Below are 21,099 nucleotides of genomic sequence, written 5' to 3' on the forward strand. Positions count from 1 at the left end.
AGCCCCAGGTGCCGTGGTCTGGAGTCCAGGTGCCGTGGTCTGAGTCCCAGGTGCCGTGGTCTGAGCCCCAGGTGACGTGGTCTGAGTCCAGGTGCCGTGGTCTGGAGTCCAGGTCCTGTGGTCTGAGCCCCAGGTGCTGTGGTCTGAGTCCAGGTGCTGTGGTCTGGAGTCCAGGTCCTGTGGTCTGAGCCCCAGGTGCTGTGGTCTGGAGTCCAGGTGCTGTGGTCTGGAGTCCAGGTGCTGTGGTCTGAGCCCCAGGTCCTGTGGTCTGAGCCCCAGGTGCCGTGGTCTGAGTCCAGGTGCCGTGGTCTGAGCCCCAGGTGCCGTGGTCTGGAGTCCAGGTGCTGTGGTCTGAGTCCCAGGTGCTGTGGTCTGAGCCCCAGGTGCTGTGGTCTGAGCCCCAGGTGCTGTGGTTTGAGTCCAGGTGCTGTGGTCTGGAGTCCAGGTCCTGTGGTCTGAGTCCCAGGTGCTGTGGTCTGAGTCCAGGTGCTGTGGTCTGAGCCCCAGGTCCTGTGGTCTGAGCCCCAGGTGCCGTGGTCTGAGCCCCAGGTGCCGTGGTCTGAGTCCAGGTGCCGTGGTCTGGAGTCCAGGTGCCGTGGTCTGAGCCCCAGGTGCCGTGGTCTGAGCCCCAGGTGCCGTGGTCTGAGTCCCAGGTGCTGTGGTCTGAGTCCAGGTGCTGTGGTCTGAGCCCCAGGTGCCGTGGTCTGAGCCCCAGGTGCCGTGGTCTGAGCCCCAGGTGCCGTGGTCTGAGCCCCAGGTGCTGTGGTCTGAGTCCAGGTCCTGTGGTCTGAGTCCCAGGTGCTGTGGTCTGAGCCCCAGGTGCTGTGGTCAAAGTCTTAAACAACTACAATCAAGTCACATGTCCAAGATGAGTTTAAGCAGTTCCTGTGGAGGAGCAGGTCATTAGAACAGCGACTCAAGAGGCCGGGGGGTCCAGGTCTCTGCGGGATTCCGCTCCAGGTCCTTGTGTTGGTGGTGCTCAGGATGAATTCATGTCGTCGAACGTGAGACAAGAAATACGAAGCTTTTATTTGTCACCTTCCTGATCACTGCGGTTCCTCTGAACGTGGGTCTGACGCGGCTGCACAAACTGACATGAGAAAGTTAGCGCAACAATGAACAGCAAGACGGAATGTACATTAAAAAAATACCAAAATGTTCTTTACCGGGGTTTAATTCTTTTTATAAAATGTAACAATGACAGTTTACCAAATAAATGACAGCAATACACATTCGAGAAGACATTTAACAACAATTAATATACAATAACTCCAATTCAGGTCGCTAATAAACTGACACAAACATAGCGAGCGTTTACATAAAATGTCCTCGGCAACAGGCGTGACGTCAAAGAGGCCGTCAGTCAGATTCCGTTTTCAGTGTACATGGAGGCAGAGACGCCACGCTCCGCTCCTTCAGGCCCTCCGGCTCTCAGGAAGAAGGCACAGGCGTCACATTCGAACATGAACCCTTCACGACGACATCACGGCACGTAGCGCCACCGGCTACCTTCACACGTGCCCAATACCCCACTATTACTCCGGCTGTCACCCTTTTCCTGAACACGCCAATGGCGACCCGGCCAACACGCAGCCGCGCCGCGTCCTGCTGGCCAGGAACTGAGATAGAAAACATCCCGCGAGGATGCACGTTGCTTTAAAAAAAACAGACCTGAGGCATTTTCTGTAGATGCTGGTGCTCGCTGAGGGAATAACATCCGTGTTTGTCACGTCCTGACGGGAACAGAGGCCCAACTCCTCCAGTTCGACCGGAGTTTGTTGTTTCCATGACCTTCACCAGACTCGGGACGTTGTCCTTCGGTGAACAACAGTGGAACATCAGTCCACACGCGCACTCAGCATCACATCACTGCTCCAGGTTACTCCAGGTGTTGTGCCCTTCTTCAGAAGATGAAAATATTCGGATCGATTCTGACCAGCTCAGCTCCCGGAAGATAAAATGTCCTCCAAGGTTCCAAAGTGCTATAAAATTGCATAATGGCAACATGCAGGGTCAAAAATGTTCTGCTCAAACCAGCGAATCTCAGCATATCTCGCTGATTTTATTCTGAAAATGCTACATTTGATTAAGGGCTAAATTCCAAATATCCAATCAGAAGATGCCTTAATTTGGAATGTCGCAGTCGGAATAATAGTAAACAAATGCACGCCGCGTTTTGCTTTTTTTCCAAAAATTTCATCGGGTCTCACGCATGAAAAGTTCTGAAACACAAATTAGTTCTTGGAGATTATAGTGTGGGCTTTTTAGCTCTCAGTTTAGTCTTCCAGACAGGAAGAAAAGCCCGTTGGGGTATTTGAGGACTCCTCGCCCCTGATATTTCAAATCCGTGTGTAAGGACATTTCATGAACCAATATTCCAACGAAGCTGTTTCAATGCTCAAGAAAATATATGCTGACGTGACGTAAAACGTGCCACAAGGGCGCAACCGGACACAAATAAACCAAATATCCTTAACATGTATTCAAGAAACGTGACTAATATTCCACGTTTTAATTGGAAATCCTAAATTCCGAAAAGGGGGCAAAATTCCCCAAATCCAGCTGGGGCTGCTGACCTGATTCTTGCGGCTGCCTGTTGTCACTTCCTGGGTCATAGTGGACTACTGGTGCGCACGCACAGGTCGTCAGTGCCGGTGTCAAACGGAAGGTCCTCGTCCTCAGCAGGTGCTGCTCAAACGTGCTTCGCTGTCTGTCAGAGGGCTGCACAGAAGAAGGTCCAGCTGACTCTGGGACAGCATCGAACGCTCAACATTTAGAAGACGGGAAAAAATGTCCCGCTGACAGAAACTTGTAGCCGTTTCCAGGGGGAAGCCTGACCCCGCCTTTGGCGCTGGTGGGAAGCTTCGATGCCGGAGGCGGTTTAGCCTCCAGATTTCGGTGGCTGTTGGGTCGGCTGAGGTTCTCGGAAACCGTTTTGCCAGCAGACTGGTGTCTCGGTGAGAGGTTCAGCAGACCCAAAACGTCCTTCTGAACTGTGCTCATTTTCTTATTCCCTCCGCCGATTAAACTGGCAGGGCAGGGCCCCTCGTGTTTCTGGGTGACCCTGAAGGTTTTTAAGTCATGGATGGCCTGGACCTTAGGGTCCCGTTTGGCCTGCTCCGGGGTGTTTGCAGGGCTGGAGCAGGCTGAGATGGACCCCGTGGAGGAATAGGACAGGGCTGGTGATGGGGTGCTGTCAGCAGGAGAGCAGGACGGAGAGATGCGGGCGCTGTAAAGTGAGGTAGGGTATTTCCGTCTGAGCTGCACATCGGGGGAAGCTGTGGGGAAGCTCTGGTCCTTCACAGGCAGCGATAAGGATGGGGAGGAGTGTGCCGGGCTGCTGTAGCCGGAGCTGACTTTCTGTAGCGATGAGGAGCGCGATGGCGGTTTCGGTCGCGTCGGGGAGGGCGTTGAAGCCGAGGTGGAGAGAGGTGAGAGCTGACTACGGAGGGGTCGAGGAGAGGAGCAGGCCTTCAGACTCGCTCGACTAGGAGGTCTGCTGAATGCACTGGTCTCAGAGGGCTGGAAGCCTCGCGCTCCTCCAGCAGGCGTGAGCGTCGGCGTCGTGGGAGTGGAGTTAGACGGCGGCTGGGCTCGGGCCTCCTCTCCCCCCTCCTCCCCCCTCTTCTGTCTGATGTTGGCCTTCTGCAGGACTTCAACAGCTTGCATGTGGCTCTGGGTCTCTTCCAGGATCTTCTGGGCCAGCTCCTGGGGATCCAGCTGTCCCACAGGCCCTGCCCTCTCCTCCTGGGACTTGACCGTGCTGTCCGTCTCAGTGCTGGACTGGTCCGACTCTGAGCTGCTGACCTTCCCTTTGCCAGTTCTCTTTGGGGATGAGCTGGGAAAAAAAATAAAAAGGGTTAAATTCTCAGTGGCTCTGCTAGAACAGGTGAGGAAGGAGAGCAGCAGAAGTAGATCCCTCCCTGGGGATCCATTCACTGAGGTTTAAAACGATGATCACGAGAAAGTCCAGTTGTAACTCTAGCAAAGACGCGTTGAGGACAGATTCTGGACTGATCCGCCACAGGGACCGATTCTGACCACACTGCACAAGAGAGTCCTGACACAACTCAACACCTCAAACTTACCTGTCTTGCTTGGGCTTGGGGGGAACTTTTGGGGGAGGCGGCGGTGGCGGAGCTTTAATCGGGGATGTCGGCGTGCTGACACTTCCTTTGGAGGACATTGTGACGGGGTACCCGTGACCCCCGGCCGAGCCTCTCCCGGGGCCTCCTCGGCCATGCCTGTGTCCTGCAGGCAGCGGCAGGGTCTCACACTCCCTCCCCCCTCGTCCCAGCGGCTCGCTGCTTATAATGGAATAACCCTCGTACTCCTCATCCTCCGCCTCTCCTCCTCTGTGGTTGGCCAGACGCCTCGACTGGCCGCCTGGATGCCGCTGCGAGGCGTAGAGGCCTCCGCGAGGTCTCTCCAGCTCCTGCTGCTGCTGTGAGCGCTGGCTGATGATGTCACTTCCTGCAGGCTCAGGCCGGGACAGGAAACTCAGAGAGGAGGCAAGGGAGCTGAGGCTGTAGACAGAGATGGCATCGCAGGACAGGTTGTCTGGGCAGACAGGAGGCAAGAAGGAGGGCTGAGGGGGGTAGCAACCAAAGGAGATGGGGAGGGACTGGGGCTGGGACGCCGACTGGGAGGATGAGAGGGACTCCAGCGAGGACGAGCTGTCCATGCTCAGTCGCTTAGGAAGCTCTGTGGAGTCTGGAAAGAAGGGAGGGAGAGGGAGAGGGAGGGGGTGAGGACTTGAGTTTAACTAAACCAGGATGATTCATGAATGGCAGGTTCAGATTCTCACCAAAGAGCGCGAGCAGAGACTGGAGGGCGAACTGCATGACGCGCCTGCTGGCCTGCTTCCCCGTCTTCAGCACCACCTCCTCCTGACCCACCTCACACAGGTCAAAACCTGGGACACACCAATGCAAGCACGTGTTCGAGCACACAGTTGTACTTCATACTCAGTGTTTTCACGCCTCTGCTCCTCTGGGTTACCATCTGTTCATACGATTCACGCCAGAGGATGAGACGTTACGGGAAAACCTTTTCAGTGGCCAAAGGTCTGTTTTCTCACATTATTTCATAGAGAAATGTTGGCCTTTAAAAAAAAAAAAAGAAGACCTTATTTAACCCTTACTTTAAGACTTTTATGTCAAAAAAAGAATAAATATAAACACACGCACGCAAAACTGATGCATGTCTGTACAACAGCTTCCAGGTCATGTGACCCACGGACCTCATATATACAAGACTTTACAAATCAACTGAATCTTGACATTTTTTCTGACATCTCTGTTTTGCACAAATATTTGCAAACTATGCAAAGTTCATTTGTGTACTTATTGACCGATAGATCCCGAGTCATCTGGCGTGTTTCTGATTCCCACTCGTTCTTTTATTTGTGACACATTTTCTGAACGTGGTCCTGTTCATTTAGCCACTTTTTTCCTTCACTTGCTTGTGTTTGGACTTCTAACGCGTGTCTCCTCGTGAGTCTGAGCCTCTGTGGACAAGCGCTCGCTGTTCGGTTGTGTTTGGGTGAAAAGTGCTTCACAACTGACCGACTGCAAGAGTTAGGATGGAAGGTTTATTTTATTCGCTGCAGAGATTCGGAGTGTCATACCATGTTGAGATCTGCCAATACACCTGACAACATGTAATTTCAAATCACGACTGGTGCCTCACCGAGCGCAGCCAGGAACTCGTGGCAGCCTGGGAGCCTCCAGAGCTGCACACTTATGGACACCTGGATGGGAGCCAATGAGAAGTCCTGCTCCTTGTCACCTGACTGCAACTGGACCAGCACTTGGTGAAGCTTCAGAGAGGAGAGATCAGTGGGACAGTGAACACAGAGAACAGATGCAGTTTAAACATAAATGCTCCGAGGACAATTATCGTTATACTGGAAATGTGATTGTGCAGCTGGTCGCTCCAAGCCAGCGCTCTCAGTCACATGACTAGAACGATGAGCACTGAGTGAAAACAGACCTGAAGCAACACTGATGATGCAGCAGCTGCATCACCAAGACGATACAGCAACGTCTTATATTTACTGGCTTTATTCTGTCCTTGCGGTCGGTAGTTGCATCCTGAAACACTCACCATTCCCACCACGCTTTTAACCGCCTTGTCAGGTGGGTTAGAGAGAAGAGGAAACAGAACTTTAGTAGCTTCCTTGAGCCGGAGTCGCCACACACACTCATGCATGAATGACAGCTGATGATAGCTGAGCGCAACAGAAGGTCTGAAACTGTTCCACAGCAACTGTCATCACAAGCGTAGCGGCGACCGTGTGAGCGCAGGCCGCCGGCGCGTGATGGGCTGAGCATGATTCTGAACACTGTGACATCACTGACACCAGCGAGTCTTGTTCCAACGAGCTACACTGAGCCGGTATGTGAACATAAGGCAGTGGATTTATGATTTTCTAGCTTTTCCATGTGTTCTGGAATTAAAGAACAATGCTACTTTTTCACATTCACGATGAGTAAAAAATGTGAATGTTGCAGGAACGTGTTGATATTCAGACATCAACATCTGGAAACATCTGGAGGAAAACGACGACAATCCTACATCCCTCATGGGAGCGCGAGTTTCCTCTACTGATTGTTTTTTCTTTTTAATTGAGTTATTTTACCGCTTCTCGTTTCTGCACTTGGTGATTGCTCACATGTGCTGTAGCAACACGCGTGTATTGTTCAGACGTGTTCTGACTTTAACCAGCAGTCAGAACGTTGCCTCACCTTCAAGAGATCAACTCTCCACGCGTCTCTCTCCACTTTGACATTTAGGACAAGTGGGCTGGACAAAATGGATGTTTCCTGTGATCGTCTCCTGACCCCTTGGGTTTCTCCTGTGACCCTCTGGAGGGGCCTGACCCTGAGGTCGGGAACCCCCAGATTAAGCAGTACCTAAGCAGTTTCAGCCAGCTCCCCCTTGCAGCAGCTACCATGGCAACAGTCAGCTTGAGGATGAATGATGTGGTGATGTCATACTGTTGGACTTCATTCAAAGCGGCGGTACCTTGTGAATGAGCTGCTCGCCGGCCTCAGACGCCGTCACCAGTTTACAGAGTGCCTGCAGCACTGCAGGGGTCAGACCTGAGGGGGCACGACAAACAGCAGGTCAGGAAGAGAACTGACACTGACGGCAAATGAAAGCTAACTGATGGCTCCATTGCAACGTCAGCGCGCAGTATCAACTCTCCGCCATTTTTGACTGAAGACTTGTCAAGGAACTTATCAACGCCGCTATTGACTCGCCACTTTCTTCTTGGTCCTTTTTGTCTGACGTTCTCTGGATGTTATTCTGGTCTGTTTCCATTAACATTTTTGGTCCAAAATGGCGGCAGAGCTGTAGTCAAAAAAAGCTCCTCTTGAGCTTCTACAGCCAGGTAGGGGTTCAGGTGTGTAATGCTAGTAGCTAGCATAGGGACAAGCCCTTGAGCAAGCTCGCACCCGTCTGTCTCCTGACCTGCAGTGAATGGCCTTCTGACAGATTTGAGAAGCGTTCTGAACGAAGGCTGCGCATCGTTAACACAGTGGCATCCTCTCAAAGTGATGCTGGAGATATAAAACTGAGACACATCAGGAGGAGCGGAGAGCTGCGATACCCAGCAAAGACTGTAGTGTGGTGCTGCACTGCTGCAGCAGGTCGCCGGGGTCTGACGTGGGGAAGAAGACCGCCGCAGGGAGACCAGCGCCGCTGCCAGAGAAGTCCAACCGGAAACCCACCGCAGACAGAAGGGCCTGCCACCCCGGCACCCCGCCGACCTTACCCAGAGGACAGAGGACACGTGGACTTGAGTAGAGGTGACATACAGTTTGAGTTCTATGGAGAACTGATCCAGGACGACCCCCACACAGACCTTGTTCTCCACGCTCTGTTGTGACGTGTACATGGGGTTGCACTGGCCGCTCTGGATGCGCTGCAACGACTTCTCCACCTGGATGGAAGTGGGGCATTAGATGAGTGACTGCTAGTGAACCGCCGGGCATCTGAGCCTCTGTAGAGCATGTCTTCTTGTGTCTCTGGAGTCCTGTTGTCTCACCAGGTGCAGGAGCACTCGGAGGGCGTCCCTGGCTCTGTCTGGGTACTGCAGGATCTCTGCCAGGGCCTGTCCAACCATGGACATGGGGCTGTTCAGCTTCACGTCACTGCCAATCAGCATGTACCCTGAAGGACAGCAGACACAGAGACGTGAGGGATCCAGTCAGAGGTGGAGGTGGAGAAATCCAAACATCAGGGAGAACAATATCAAAGACGGTGTCCGCATAACAACCACGTCCTCAGAGTGTGTGGGTTCAATGCAACTAATTCATCTTTCATGCTGAGTTCTGTGAGGAAATGCAAAGCGAGAACACGTCTGGACTTTAGAATATTTGATCGACAGAGAGATGGAAAAAAAACCACACATTTTCGTCAACGATGACAAACCAGAACTGGTGGAGGAAGTACACTCAAATACTCAAACTACACTCTGAAAAAACGACAACTTTAAATTATAATCACAGTTAAATTATCATTTTGGAAATATACTGAAAGTACTCAACCCAGAAGAACTTTATTAGATCATAATTACTCATCCATGAATGTAAAAGTAGGATTTTATTGTTGTTGCCTGGAAACTGCAAAAACAAGCTGAGTCTGCTTGGACAGGTTACAAGTGTGTTCAGGGTACTGGGAGTATAATAACTCATTTATTTTTTTCTGGTAATATTTGCATGTAATTTGTTTATTTGCCACAGCGTTTCATTTTTATTTATATTTTACTGTCTTATTATCTAATTTCAGTGGTTTTATATTTTTGCTGTGCTAGTCAAAATCTGTTTCTACCATCCTGTCAGTTTTAAATCAAGTTCATTTTAAGGGAGCGTTTGAGCGACTGAAGTGCAGTGCTGTGTTCTGGGTTCTGACCGGCCCAGTTGGACGGGTGGGAGAAGTGCTTGCTGCTCTGCAGCGTCTTCATGGCCTCGGTCAGAGCGGCGCTGGCTTTGGTCCCGCTCAGCAGAGCAGTGTAGAAGGTGTGTGTGAAGAGCTTGGAGGCTGCTATTGGTACCGGCCACAGCGAGACACACACACACTGGACCCCTGCAGCCAAGAAGGCTCGGGTCAAACCCACTATCCCGTCAGCTGTCACCCTGCTGCTGGACTCGGGGTACAACCTGGAGAGAACAGGTGCGGGTCAGAGCCGTCACGCCACACGCTCTTGATAACAGTGGTGTAATGTCGTACCTCAGAACCACCAGTTTGACCGTCAGACAGAGGTCCAGAATATCAGCAGCAGTCAGCAGGAAGTCCTGAAGCGGAGGGCTGTTGCACACACTCTCCGCCTCACACACACTCTCCCTGTCCTCGCTCATCTCCTCGGCTCCTCCGAGTCTCTCTGCACTGCTAAATGAAACCCTGACATTTCCCTCCTGAGGATCACCCGAGGTCCCACACTGGGACGTTTGCTTGGCTCGACCCCCTGCCTCGTCGGCGGCGCACTCCTGGCTCGGGGCGAGGACCAGGGCGGCAAGTTTCCAGGAGATGTGTGTCGCAAAGTGGACACACTCTGCCTGACTCAGAGCCGCTAGCACGCGCTCCTTGGTGGCGTTTCCTCCGGTGAGGGGGTGACATCCCAGCTGCTCCCCCAGCCACAGAGCCTCGTCCTGCGCTGAAGGTAAAGGCCCCCATAACCAGCGGTCCATCACACTGGGTGGCAGGCGTGGAGCCCCCACCACTGCTGCTACTGAGCCTCCATCAGAGCAGGGGAAGAGGCCACTGCGGCGAGCATGAGGCTGTGGGGGGAAACAGGTGGTGTATTACTTGCCTGTCGTACTGGCAGACATGTTTGCAGAGGAGGGATTTTGGCACCTTGACGGCGGCGTCCAGGCTTGCTAACGATGGCACGGAAATCAGACTGAAGCGTTCATAAAGATATTCGTTAGAGGAGCTGCCTTTGAGCAAGGCGAACGGAATCAGGTACAACTCCGCCTCCAGCACCAGAACCAGCTGCCGGTGTCTGCCGACGGGTCCACTGTTGTGCATCAGACCCTGGACACATGGACACATAGCGGTGAGACAACATGAACCTGAAAGGAGCCGTCCACGCGTCCCACCTACGTACCCCTTCCATCGGGGCTATGAGCAGGTCATACAGCGCACGTAGAGGAGGCTTGTTGCCAGGGCGACAGGGAGGAGACGAGCTGTCCTTCACTGGAGACAGTGTAGCGCTGTAGAGGCTGGTCATGCTCTGACAGCTTCTGTTGAAGGACAAGCACATAAAACACTTAACAACTGTTGAAGTGATACTTCACCCAAAAGAAGTATTTCACCTTTCTATTACTCCCTAATCGCCAGCTTGGGCTCACAAAGGTGGTTTCCCCTGCTGCATCACTTTCTTCTATGAGTTTTGAGCTTTTTCGTGCGTCTAATCTACTCACCAGAGCTGATGATGGCGTCAGGAACCACACAGTCCAAAAATTAGCATTTTGTGATGCAAGTTACATCGTACACCTCATGCCCCTCCCTGAAAAATCCAGTCAAAACAGCCTCAAACCTGTTGAAGAGGTTATTTCTGGAGACCATGCGGAGGTAGCCGGTGGGGTCGGTGGCTGAGGGGAGTTTGTTGTTCAGCTCCTCAAACTGTTGCTCCAGCAGGTCTCCTGCTTCACTCTCTGTCTCGCTGCTGGACGAGACCCTGGACAGAGGACAGCCTTTGACTTTGAGGCTCGTCTTTGAGTTTGGCGAAGTGTGTTTGCTGCAGGTGAAATCGTCTGACGCAGCTGAGTGTACTGATACAGAGAGAAACCACTACCTGCCGTAATGGCAGTCCACGCCCAGAGCCTCTCTGGCGCTGCAGATGTACTGCTCCAGAGACAGCGGACCTCCACCAGCTCCTCCACCCTGAGAGCTCCAACCACCTTCCTGGAACTCGGACGCATCTGCTCCGCCCTCTCCCAGGTAAACCTCGTTGAACTTCACGATGCCTGTGGCGGCAGTGAAGAGCAGGAGTGAACGTCCAGAAGGGTTGCTGTATTTCCTGACTTGGTTGAGTTTGCCAGCCTCTGCTAGGTGGCGGCGCTTCACTTACTGCAGGTGACAATCAGACTTTTCGCCTTTTTTCGTCACACACCAAAGCGAGTCAACCAGAGGCGTGTCTTTTCAACGGCAGACTTAAATTCGAAGTCTATTAAAAGAAGACTTCTGCTTGGATGCGATGGCGACCCGCCCACATAAAAGAGTTGGGCAACTAAATGTGGAAGCTGGTATACGCGAGCTGGTGCTCAAAGTTACGCCAATCCTGGAGACCGTATGGTGAAGCAAGCTCTACACGCCCCGGGTGTCCTGACCTGTTTGGGTTTTCAAACAAATATACTATAAAATCTCCAAACCGGGGAGGCCGAAAGCCGCATACCTACACAAAAGGAATCAACGGTAAATAGCAAGCTTGTGGTGAAGTACTGCTGTGTACCGCGTACCAGTGCCTGGAGATATGAGCCAGCTGTACAGGAAGCCTCCGGCCAGGGAGTAGTAGAGGACCATGGCCCTCTGGCCGTTCACCGTCTCCAGGATGTGTTCCACAGTCACTGGGATGTACGGGTCAGAGCTCGCTGGTTGTTGACTTCCTTTCTGGCGTTCAACCAGGAGATCTGCAAAGGCACGTGTTCTCCCTCGCTCCGCGATGGCCAGCGCCTCATCATGGCGGCCTGACCGCCAGAAGAAGAGCAGGGAGGGAGGTACAAATGAAGAGTGAGAGAATAAACACGACAGGAAGGTGTGGGGGATCACTTTCACAGCAGCTGTTCTGACGTGTCGTGGTGGGGGAAGCTCAGGTGTAATCATCACAACATTCACTGTTCTGTTTCACTGAGGAACACGACAGAGAACGAGGCCGTGCTGAAGTTCATCACACAAGTGTTTACCCCTCGACGCCTCCTCACAACAGCCGCTGTGGACTAGCATCTACTCGTGCCTCTCTACTGTGAGAACATCTTACAAACAAGTAAAGACACATTCGATTCACACCACAAAATAATAACACAAGACAGGTGAGGGCAGTTTGTTCACCCAGGCTGACGAGGACTCTCTGGAGAGCCTGGTAGGAGCTGGTTTGCAAGTCAAACAGGGAGAGCTTGTAATCCATACTGTGCTGCGTCTCATGACGGATCATCTCGAATAACGCAGATGCTCTGTAGAGCTGGAACACACACACACACACACACATGCACACACACACACGCACACACACACACAATCTCATCTTAATCATTAGACGTCAACCTCAAATGACATGTTGTTGTTCCAATGGTAACCACCAGAGGGCAGTGTTACCCCTCTTTTCTCTCCAATTGATTATCGCTGCACAACCACACGATCAATGACTCATATTTGACACAAAAACTACTACGTCTGTGTAAAAGTAGTCAATAAAAGTCCTTCACAGAAAATGTTACTTACAAAAGCACAGATGCACCACCAGAAATGGGATTTCATGCGCAAAGAAGCGATTCTTCCCGCAGTGGCTCCCAAATTCGACAATATTTGCCATCAAATCTTATGACAGGAAGATTTTTTTGTGGTCGCAGCCTAAATACTGTTGTCAAGTTCACTGTATTCCTTTCAGTAAATTCTTGCGCCTCTCCTGACACCCCTCAAGCCTGGAGACATCCGACACATTTCTACACATTTCTTCTCTTGCCTTTTTACTCGCTTCCCTCGGGTTTCTTCAGAGGCAAAATCATCTCAACACCCCGAAAGGAGCGCAGGAGGTAGAGGAGCCTGATGAAGCAGCATCTCTACATGATGTCACCCTGTACACTCGTAAGTTGTGACAGTGATACGCAAACACGCACACACACGTGTGTGAGTACCTGGTGCTGCGCCTCCTCCAGGTTCCCACCAGACCACAGAGACAAACCCAGGTGATGCCGTATTTTGGCTTCATCTTCTCTTCGTCCGAGCTGCTCTGCCAGACGCAGACCTGAGGAGAGGAGAGGAGAGGAGAGGAGAGGAGAGGAGGGGAGACGGTTGAGAGGAGAGGAGAGGAGAGGAGACGGTTGAGAGGAGGGGAGAGGAGAGGAGAGGAGACGGTTGAGAGGAGAGGAGAGGAGAGGAGGGGAGGGGAGAGGAGAGGAGAGGAAGGGAGACGGTTGTGAGGAGAGGAGAGGAGAGGAGAGGAGAGGAGAGGAGAGGAGGGGAGAGGAGAGGAGAGGAGAGGAAGGGAGACGGTTGTGAGGAGAGGAGAGGAGAGGAGAGGAGGGGAGGGGAGAGGAGAGGAGAGGAGAGGAGAGGAGGGGAGACGGTTGAGAGGAGAGGAGAGGAGAGGAGACGGTTGAGAGGAGGGGAGAGGAGAGGAGAGGAGACGGTTGAGAGGAGAGGAGAGGAGAGGAGGGGAGGGGAGAGGAGAGGAGAGGAAGGGAGACGGTTGTGAGGAGAGGAGAGGAGAGGAGAGGAGAGGAGAGGAGGGGAGAGGAGAGGAGAGGAGAGGAAGGGAGACGGTTGTGAGGAGAGGAGAGGAGAGGAGAGGAGAGGAGAGGAGAGGAGAGGAGGGGAGGGGAGAGGAGAGGAGAGGAAGGGAGACGGTTGTGAGGAGAGGAGAGGAGAGGAGGGGAGAGGAGAGGAGAGGAGAGGAGAGGAGAGGAGATGGTTGAGAGGAGAGGAGAGGAGAGGAGAGGAGGGGAGATGGTTGAGAGGAGAGGAGAGGAGTGGAGAGGAGAGGAGGGGAGAGGAGAGGAGGGGAGATGGTTGAGAGGAGAGGAGAGGAGTGGAGAGGAGAGGAGGGGAGAGGAGAGGAGGGGAGAGGAGAGGAGGGGAGAGGAGAGGAAGGGTTGCTCAGGGCGGATCTGAGAGTCATTGCTTTGAAACTGCTGCCACTTTGACGCTCATGACAACTGTTGCCGCGCTGATGCGAACTCAGCCCAGGGCGCTCACATTTGCTATTCTTTCTCTCTCATTGTTCCTCTTGTCTTTCTTTGCCCGCCTCCCTGTTCTGCAGAGTCAAGTTCAAAGTTCTGGTATTCTCTCTGCTTCTCCGCTCATCTCAGACACGTTTCATCTGCTGCACAGGAGCCGACAGCCGCTGGTTCTATTTAGTTCTCATTAGCGTCTCAGATGGAGCCGAATTTCATCAAAAGTCGAGTTCTGATTAATGTTTGGCTTTCGCTCCCTCTCTCGCCCTGTGATGTTCGGCATCCCTTCTTCTCACTTTTTGGTTGGGGAGGTTAATTGGAGGCAAATGTTGCTCTGTCCTCACCTCAACTCTACATCCAATTAGTCAGAGAGTTAATGATCAACTAAAATCCAGAGGATCCGTGAGTTTTAGTGACAAACTGTGACCGTGTCTGACGGGCCTGCAGGAGCCTGGAGGAGCTCCAAACTCCCCGAGCCACTCCTTCAAATATCCATCCAATTGGGTTGAATTTGACTTTGCATGCCTGAGTGTGTGTTCTCATAAAGGAGGGAACACAGATTCTTTACAATAAAGACACTTAAAACTAGACTGTGTTTCTCTGCTACCAAGTTACAGAAGACAGACGTTTTACGTCATTACAACGTAGGTTCATTTGTACAAATGATACATCAGATCTACCAGTAAATACCATGCTAGACCTGAACCTCCACCATCCACCAGTCTGGTGTTTACTGGTGGATCTGAGGTAGAACTGAACCTCCACCATCCACCAGTCTGGTGTTTACTGGTGGATCTGAGGTAGAACTGAACCTCCACCATCCACCAGTCTGGTGTTTACTGGTGGATCTGAGGTAGAACTGAACCTCCACCATCCACTGGTCTGGTGTTTACTGGTGGATCTGATGTAGAACTGAACCTCCACCATCCACCGGTCTGGTGTTTACTGGTGGATCTGAGGTAGAACTGAACCTCCACCATCCACTGGTCTGGTGTTTACTGGTGGATCTGATGTAGAACTGAACCTCCACCATCCACCAGTCTGGTGTTACTGGTGGATCTGATGTAGAACTGAACCTCCACCATCCACCGGTCTGGTGTTTACTGGTGGATCTGATGTAGAACTGAACCTCCACCATCCACCAGTCTGGTGTTTACTGGTGGATCTGATGTAGAACTGAACCTCCAACATCCACCGGTCTGGTGTTACTGGTGGATCTGATGTAGAACTGAACCTCCACCATCCACCAGTCTGGTGTTTACTGGTGGATCTGATGTAGAACTGAACCTCCACCATCCACCAGTCTGGTGTTTACTGGTGGATCTGATGTAGAACTGAACCTCCAACATCCACCAGTCTGGTGTTTACTGGTGGATCTGATGTAGAACTGAACCTCCAACATCCACCAGTCTGGTGTTTACTGGTGGATCTGATGTAGACCTGAACCTCCACCATCCACCGGTCTGGTGTTACTGGTGGATCTGATGTAGAACTGAACCTCCACCATCCACCAGTCTGGTGTTACTGATGGATCTTGGTTTAAACACAGAATATACAGAAACCAGTTTGTGGGTCGAATGTTTTCCCAGTCAGTGAAGTGGAGTCTCTCACAGCTCCAGATCAGGCAGTTTATAGAAGGCTGCTTCAGAAACGACACAGTGGATAAAACGTCTCTGTCGTCCCAACGGATGAATAATAAATTCTGCTGTGACGCACCAACCTTGCGATGTTCAAATCAAATTCCACTTCCACAACAGCGTGTCCCACCTTCCCTCCCTGTCTGATGCAGCAGCTCAGTGTGCGATTTCAGCTGTCAGGCCTCAGTCGCTGGTTCCATACCTTCTTGCAGGTACATGACAGCCTGTGCGTAGTTCTGCAGGGCGTGGTGAATCCTTCCCAGGCTGCTGTACGCCAGGGTTTTAGCTATCAGATCACTGGTCTGAGCCGCCACACTCAGGTGCTGCTCCTGGTACACCACGGCCCTCTCGTAGTTGCCCAGAGCCTCGTAGGTGAGTCCCAGGTTCCCGTAGGCCCGGCCCTGGCTCCTCACACATCCCGTCTGCTCCGCTATGTCCAGAGCCCTCTGGTGCCACTGAGCCAAAAGATGCTGATTAATTAACAGAGGACACAGAGCGCTGAGTCATAATGAGTGAAACTACCAACCTGTCGCGCCGTCTCATTGTCCGCCATCAGCTGATAAACGCCACCAAGTGCATCGCTGGCCTCTGCTTCCAGGCTTTTATCCTGACGAGCGAAGCAAGATTTATTCCAGTTTGTCCATAATGTATTTTTCATTGAGACGATCACTCAGCTGGGAAAGAGGAGTAATGGGCCGCGGACACAGGAGCAGATAAATCCTTACCCCTGCCAAGCGTGCAATGTTAAGCTGGTGCTCCAGGCAGGACAGCGCCTGCTCGTAGTTACCCAGCTGGCTGTGTAAGGTGCCCAGCTCGCCGTACGCCTGAGCCTTCCCGCCTCCCTCGCCGCCCAGCTCATGGGCCACCACCAGCCGCTTCTCAAAGCACACCAACGCCTGCTGGAGACTACCCATAGACCTGTGGAGAAGACAGACACATCTAAGTCATGCTTTCATTTGAAAATACACAACGGCAATATCAAAAAGAACCAATCCGGACAAGTGAAGAAAGCTAAGAAGACAACAAATCGGTTCATGATAACAGGACATTTTGATTTTGAAACAGCAGTTCTGTCTCCTCGGAGAGAAGGAGTAAAAGAGACAAACTACAAAGGCTGCGTTCACTTGGATAAATCAGAGACTCTGCCCTCCTCATTACCATCTCATTCACACTCCAGAGAGCAGGCGCACGCTAGCCAGGATAGAGAAAACCCACCATTAAACCCTCCGTCAGCGAGCACCACGAGTGCATGCTCGTACGGGATGTGGCGGCGAGGGAACTGCCCACGACTTGTTGTTGCTGCAGCTTGTTACTGTCATTGCTGTGACTAAACAACGAGTAGCAGGACTACAAAAAATCAGTTGATACGACGCACTGGTCAAGTGTCCTCATCGGGTAATTTCAATTAATTAATTAATTAATCAAAGTGTCTGTGGATTAGTGACCGGACAGCTGGATGGAGAAGACGTGGATGATACCAGGCGGCGGTTCCGGTTGTTTTTCCCTCAGTGTAATCGCGCGAGGAAAGTTCTGGAGCGATTTGGATGAACATTCTAACAGGAATGGATCTTTGCCCCAAGATGAAAAACAAAGGTGTGAATCTGGATTCAGTATTTCCTCAAAAGATTTTTCACCAGAGTGAGAGGACGGAACTCTCTCTTTTCTTTTTTTTTTTTGAGTGATATTTATTTTTTTCTCAGAAATATTAGACAGAACTTTATGAAGAAAATCCAGCATCCATCTGCATTTGTGCGCTCTTTCCAGACATGCATGATGATTCCAGGTGAGGATTTGCATAATAATACATGGATGAGCCGTTGGCCTCGGTGCAGGTCTTGGAGTGCATTTCTAATTTAAAAGTCAGCCTCCAGAAAGAAAAGCTCATTGAAGATTCTTGCATGAATGTCGTCCTGCTCTGGAATCCTCAAAGGTGAAAGCTAAAGCAGGTAACACTGACAGATAACAAGAATTCTTCAATTTAACAACTGCAAACATAAATTTGACCCCGCAGGCGAGGACAGTTTCCCGTCCACGGGTGTGTTGGTAAAGAGGTGGGATCAGAGGCATCATTTCTATTTTGATGCAGCAAATTATTTTTCGCCATTCACCAAAGAAAAGCAGGTCTTAAGTCCTCAGTCCTGGTGATTGGTTTGGCCACGCCCTCAGAACTCACACCTCAGATCTCTTAAACTTGGCTCTAAGACTAGAAATGGAGGGGAAGCAGTTGATCCGGCCCTGTGACCTTCCACCTCCTAGTGGTTTAATGAGGAAGATGATTTTACCCCCGGATGCAGGGACTTGAGGATGAGGTCACATTGTCGACGGCCGATTCTTTGTACAAACACGTTGGGTCTCCTCCAACTCTAGAACAAGAATGAGTGCGACCCCTGACTTGCTGTATCCCTTTAGCCTGTGTGTTGCGTACCTGTGTGCATTGCCGAGTCCTCTGTAGGCTTTCTCCTGGTCCTGGACGTGGTTGAGACTCTGAGCCACGGTCAGGTACTTCTCGTAGTTCTGAATGGCCTCCTCGTAGTCCCCCAGGGCATCATAGCAGTCTGCCAGGTTCCCGTACGCCCTTCCTCTGTCCAGCATGCCCTCACTTCCGCTGAGCTGCTGCAACATGGCCAGCTGCTGCTCAAAATAGCCGATAGATTCCTCAAACACTCCCATATTCATTTTGGTGATGCCCATGTTCCCGTGAACCCGGGCCTCCAGACGGGCATCTCTGAGGTCCTGTGCCAGGCTGAGTTGGGCTTCGTAACATTGAAAGGTTGTCGCATAGTCTCCCAGGGCCATGTGGACGGCTGCCAGGTGGCCTAGGGCATGGCACTCCCCCTGCTGGTCACCTAGATCCTTGCGGAGGGTCAGTTCCTGGCTATGGAAGGACAAGGCCGTATCCAGCTGGCGGAGCAGCCTAAATATCACGTGAAAGGTGAGAACGGGATACAAGAGAAGAGGAATTAAACTCAGACTGAAAATGCCTCTTGAACTTGTTACCTGTGAACTGATCCGAGTGCTGAGTAGGCGTCGGCCTCCATCTTCTGATCGTGGATCTTCTGAGCCAGCGCTAACTGCTGCTGGTAGAACTTTACGGCTCCCGGAAGATCGCCGCGACACACGCACACATCTCCAAGGTTTCCAAAGGCTCTGAAGACTGCCTGCTGATGACACAACACAGGGACGCCGATTAGTAACCCGCTTTTCTTCTGTAGAGATCTTTATTTGCGAGGACAGCGGTACAAGTGGACCTGCGTGTTGTCCAGGGCTTGTGCTAGAGACAGCAGGTATCTCTGACACTCCTCTGCTTTGCTGTACTCCCCAAGTGCTTTGTGGGCCAGGCCGAGGTTACAATAGGCTTTAGCTTGGGCTAACTTGTCTTGGAGGTCCTTAGCCAGGGCCAGGTCTTGCTCATAATATCTAGGAAGGGGATGAAGAATGCAAACGTTTTTAACCTTGTGACACAAAAACTGAGAAACGAGAAGGAAGGAATGATATCATGCCTCTAACCGTCAGTTTTAACTTTTCAAGTGGAACGATAATAATATGTGTTGTATCAGCTCATTCCAACGCTTCATTTAAATGGCCCTTTTCCGACCGCGGGAACGTCCCCCAGGAACTGGGAACCTCTGACCGCTTTTACCCCCCCAAACGTCCCACATCGGGAGCTAGCACTTCCTGAAAGCACAGGATCGATGAGGCTGGATCTTTTCCGCTGAATATTTAGAAAAGCCACGTTTTATTTCCACCATCGTGTCGGCCAACGGACCAACGACGAGGTGCGGGCCTGTTTATGCTGACGGCCGCATCCAGATGGAACCAGAAACAGTGACCCCCAGCAAGAGCTTCTTCATACTTCAACAGGTTAGTCTGCCTCGTCTACACAGGTCTTTAGAGTGCGGTCCAAACACAGGTGACGATGGGTCAAAGGAACCTTTTTAGTTCCGGGAAAAAAAGCAGGTCGAAAAGGGGCTTATGATAATGAGTAGATGAAAAAAAAAGCAAAGTTGTATTTTGTAAAGCAATAAATGTGGACCCTGACCTGACAGCGTCTCGGTACTGTCCCAGGCAGTAGTGAGCGTAGCCGAGGTTGTGGCAAACCTTGCCTTCCCCCTCCAGGTCCTGTAGGCCTGGAGCCAGAGCCAGGTACTGCTGGTAATACGGCAGGGCCTGGGCATATTCACCCCTCCAGCTGTGGAAGTTGCCCAAGTTTGCTAGAAAAGAAAACATAGAAGAAGAAATTACAAGTTTTTTATATTAATATAGTTCCTTTCTGTCCTGTGGTTATTATTTCTAGCTTGCCTAACGCTCTTGCTTCGCTTTGAGTGTCTTGAAGCTCTCGTGCGATGGTCAGGTGGTGAAGGTAGTGCTGGAGAGCTCGGTCATGAGCGCCCAGTGCCTGGTAGGCCACCGCTAGGTTACCATGTGTGGAGGCCTGCGATGGACGATCGTTCACCTGAAACAGAAGGACATCTGACATTGGACAACTCTCTTTTCTGCAGAAGTGTTGAAACGTTGCTCACGAGGACTCTAAGGACTCGCCTCCAGGGATATCTGTAGTTCTTGTCGATGGTACCGCACGGCTTGGTCGTAGATGCCGAGGGCATGATAGGCGTTTCCCATGTTACCATAGGCGCGCCCCTGGGCAGCGTAATCCCCCAGCTCCTGGACGAAGGACAGGTGGGCTTTGTGGAGCTTCAGTGCTCTCTCATACTCCCCCTTCATCTGCTGGATGATGCCTGAGGGGGAGGGAGAGGGAACGATAAACACTTTAGAAAAGGCTGCCAGACAAGAAATGAGATGCTGCCGAGTTCTTCATCGTACTCAAGTAGAATCTTGCGGACTCCCCTTTTGGCGCCTCATGTATATTATAGTATACGATGTAATATAATATAGTATTGAATTGTTTGCTTCCATTATCAGGTCCTACAATCAGTCAACATGGTTCACTTGGAAACAGTCCAGACTGTCCCGGAGGACCATGGTTGGGTCAGACTATGGCGAGGACTGAGGTCAGGGGACACTGAAAAATGGCAATTCTGAACCAAACCAGGTCAGAGGGACCGAGCCCACACACACACATGTAGGGGCTCGTCAGTCACGAGGCGGCTACGCCCTCAGGCTGACCCTCCCTCATCAGACTGGGACCAAACCTGTCTGCTGCATTGGAAGAGCACGAACGGTCATTTTCTCTACATTCTGACTTAGCAACCAAGGAGGTGGCCCCCTGCTGGCCAGGAGCAAAAAGTGCAGGTTAAAGGCTAAATTTACTTCTTTTTTTTTTACCTCCTACCTCTAAAAATCTAACTTCATCAGGGTCAGAGATATGAGGTCAATCACTAAACACGGTATAGGCTACATGGAAACACCAAGTCAAGCCTCAAGTCACCTGAAATGAGTTCAAGTCAAGTCTTGAGTCAGTCAGAAGGGTTTTATTGCTTTTGTCTTTCTTTTTTTAAACAGCGAAGTGACTAAAGTCAGGTCATTTTAAAGAAGTTAAGTTTTAAGTCTATCAGAAGACCAGTTTACCAGTTCCAAGTCAAGCTTCAAGTCCCAAGTACAAA

General features: G+C 51.5%; 1 protein-coding gene across 4 annotated transcripts in view; it reads right to left on the minus strand.

The window, feature by feature from the left end:
* Positions 1-1,164: 1,164 nt before the first annotated feature.
* The window catches only part of ttc28 (tetratricopeptide repeat domain 28), a 73,630-nt gene continuing 53,695 nt past the window's right edge, over positions 1,165-21,099 (minus strand). For 2 of the 4 annotated variants that reach the window (XM_086187169.1, XM_086187171.1), the window contains 26 exons: positions 20,078-20,274; positions 19,838-19,991; positions 19,578-19,749; positions 18,787-18,955; positions 18,536-18,699; positions 17,964-18,452; positions 16,264-16,456; positions 16,065-16,145; positions 15,741-15,993; positions 12,864-12,973; positions 12,061-12,190; positions 11,472-11,699; positions 10,808-10,979; positions 10,550-10,690; positions 10,118-10,253; positions 9,865-10,044; positions 9,241-9,788; positions 8,923-9,170; positions 8,057-8,181; positions 7,874-7,951; positions 7,619-7,778; positions 7,030-7,106; positions 5,692-5,821; positions 4,808-4,915; positions 4,089-4,713; positions 1,165-3,838 (listed from right to left, as the gene is read on the minus strand). In XM_086187169.1, the coding sequence (XP_086043295.1) occupies positions 2,767-3,838; positions 4,089-4,713; positions 4,808-4,915; positions 5,692-5,821; positions 7,030-7,106; positions 7,619-7,778; positions 7,874-7,951; positions 8,057-8,181; positions 8,923-9,170; positions 9,241-9,788; positions 9,865-10,044; positions 10,118-10,253; positions 10,550-10,690; positions 10,808-10,979; positions 11,472-11,699; positions 12,061-12,190; positions 12,864-12,973; positions 15,741-15,993; positions 16,065-16,145; positions 16,264-16,456; positions 17,964-18,452; positions 18,536-18,699; positions 18,787-18,955; positions 19,578-19,749; positions 19,838-19,991; positions 20,078-20,274 (6,140 nt within the window). In that variant the 3' untranslated portion in view covers positions 1,165-2,766. The remainder of the gene's footprint in view (positions 3,839-4,088; positions 4,714-4,807; positions 4,916-5,691; positions 5,822-7,029; positions 7,107-7,618; positions 7,779-7,873; positions 7,952-8,056; positions 8,182-8,922; positions 9,171-9,240; positions 9,789-9,864; positions 10,045-10,117; positions 10,254-10,549; positions 10,691-10,807; positions 10,980-11,471; positions 11,700-12,060; positions 12,191-12,863; positions 12,974-15,740; positions 15,994-16,064; positions 16,146-16,263; positions 16,457-17,963; positions 18,453-18,535; positions 18,700-18,786; positions 18,956-19,577; positions 19,750-19,837; positions 19,992-20,077; positions 20,275-21,099) is intronic. The other 2 variants (XR_015110369.1, XM_086187170.1) reach the window with 2 other exon arrangements.

Source organism: Aulostomus chinensis, chromosome 19, assembly GCF_037954235.1.
Source record: "Aulostomus chinensis isolate RoL2024-O1b breed Wild chromosome 19, RoL_Achi_v1.0, whole genome shotgun sequence".
Lineage (NCBI taxonomy): Eukaryota > Metazoa > Chordata > Actinopteri > Syngnathiformes > Aulostomidae > Aulostomus > Aulostomus chinensis.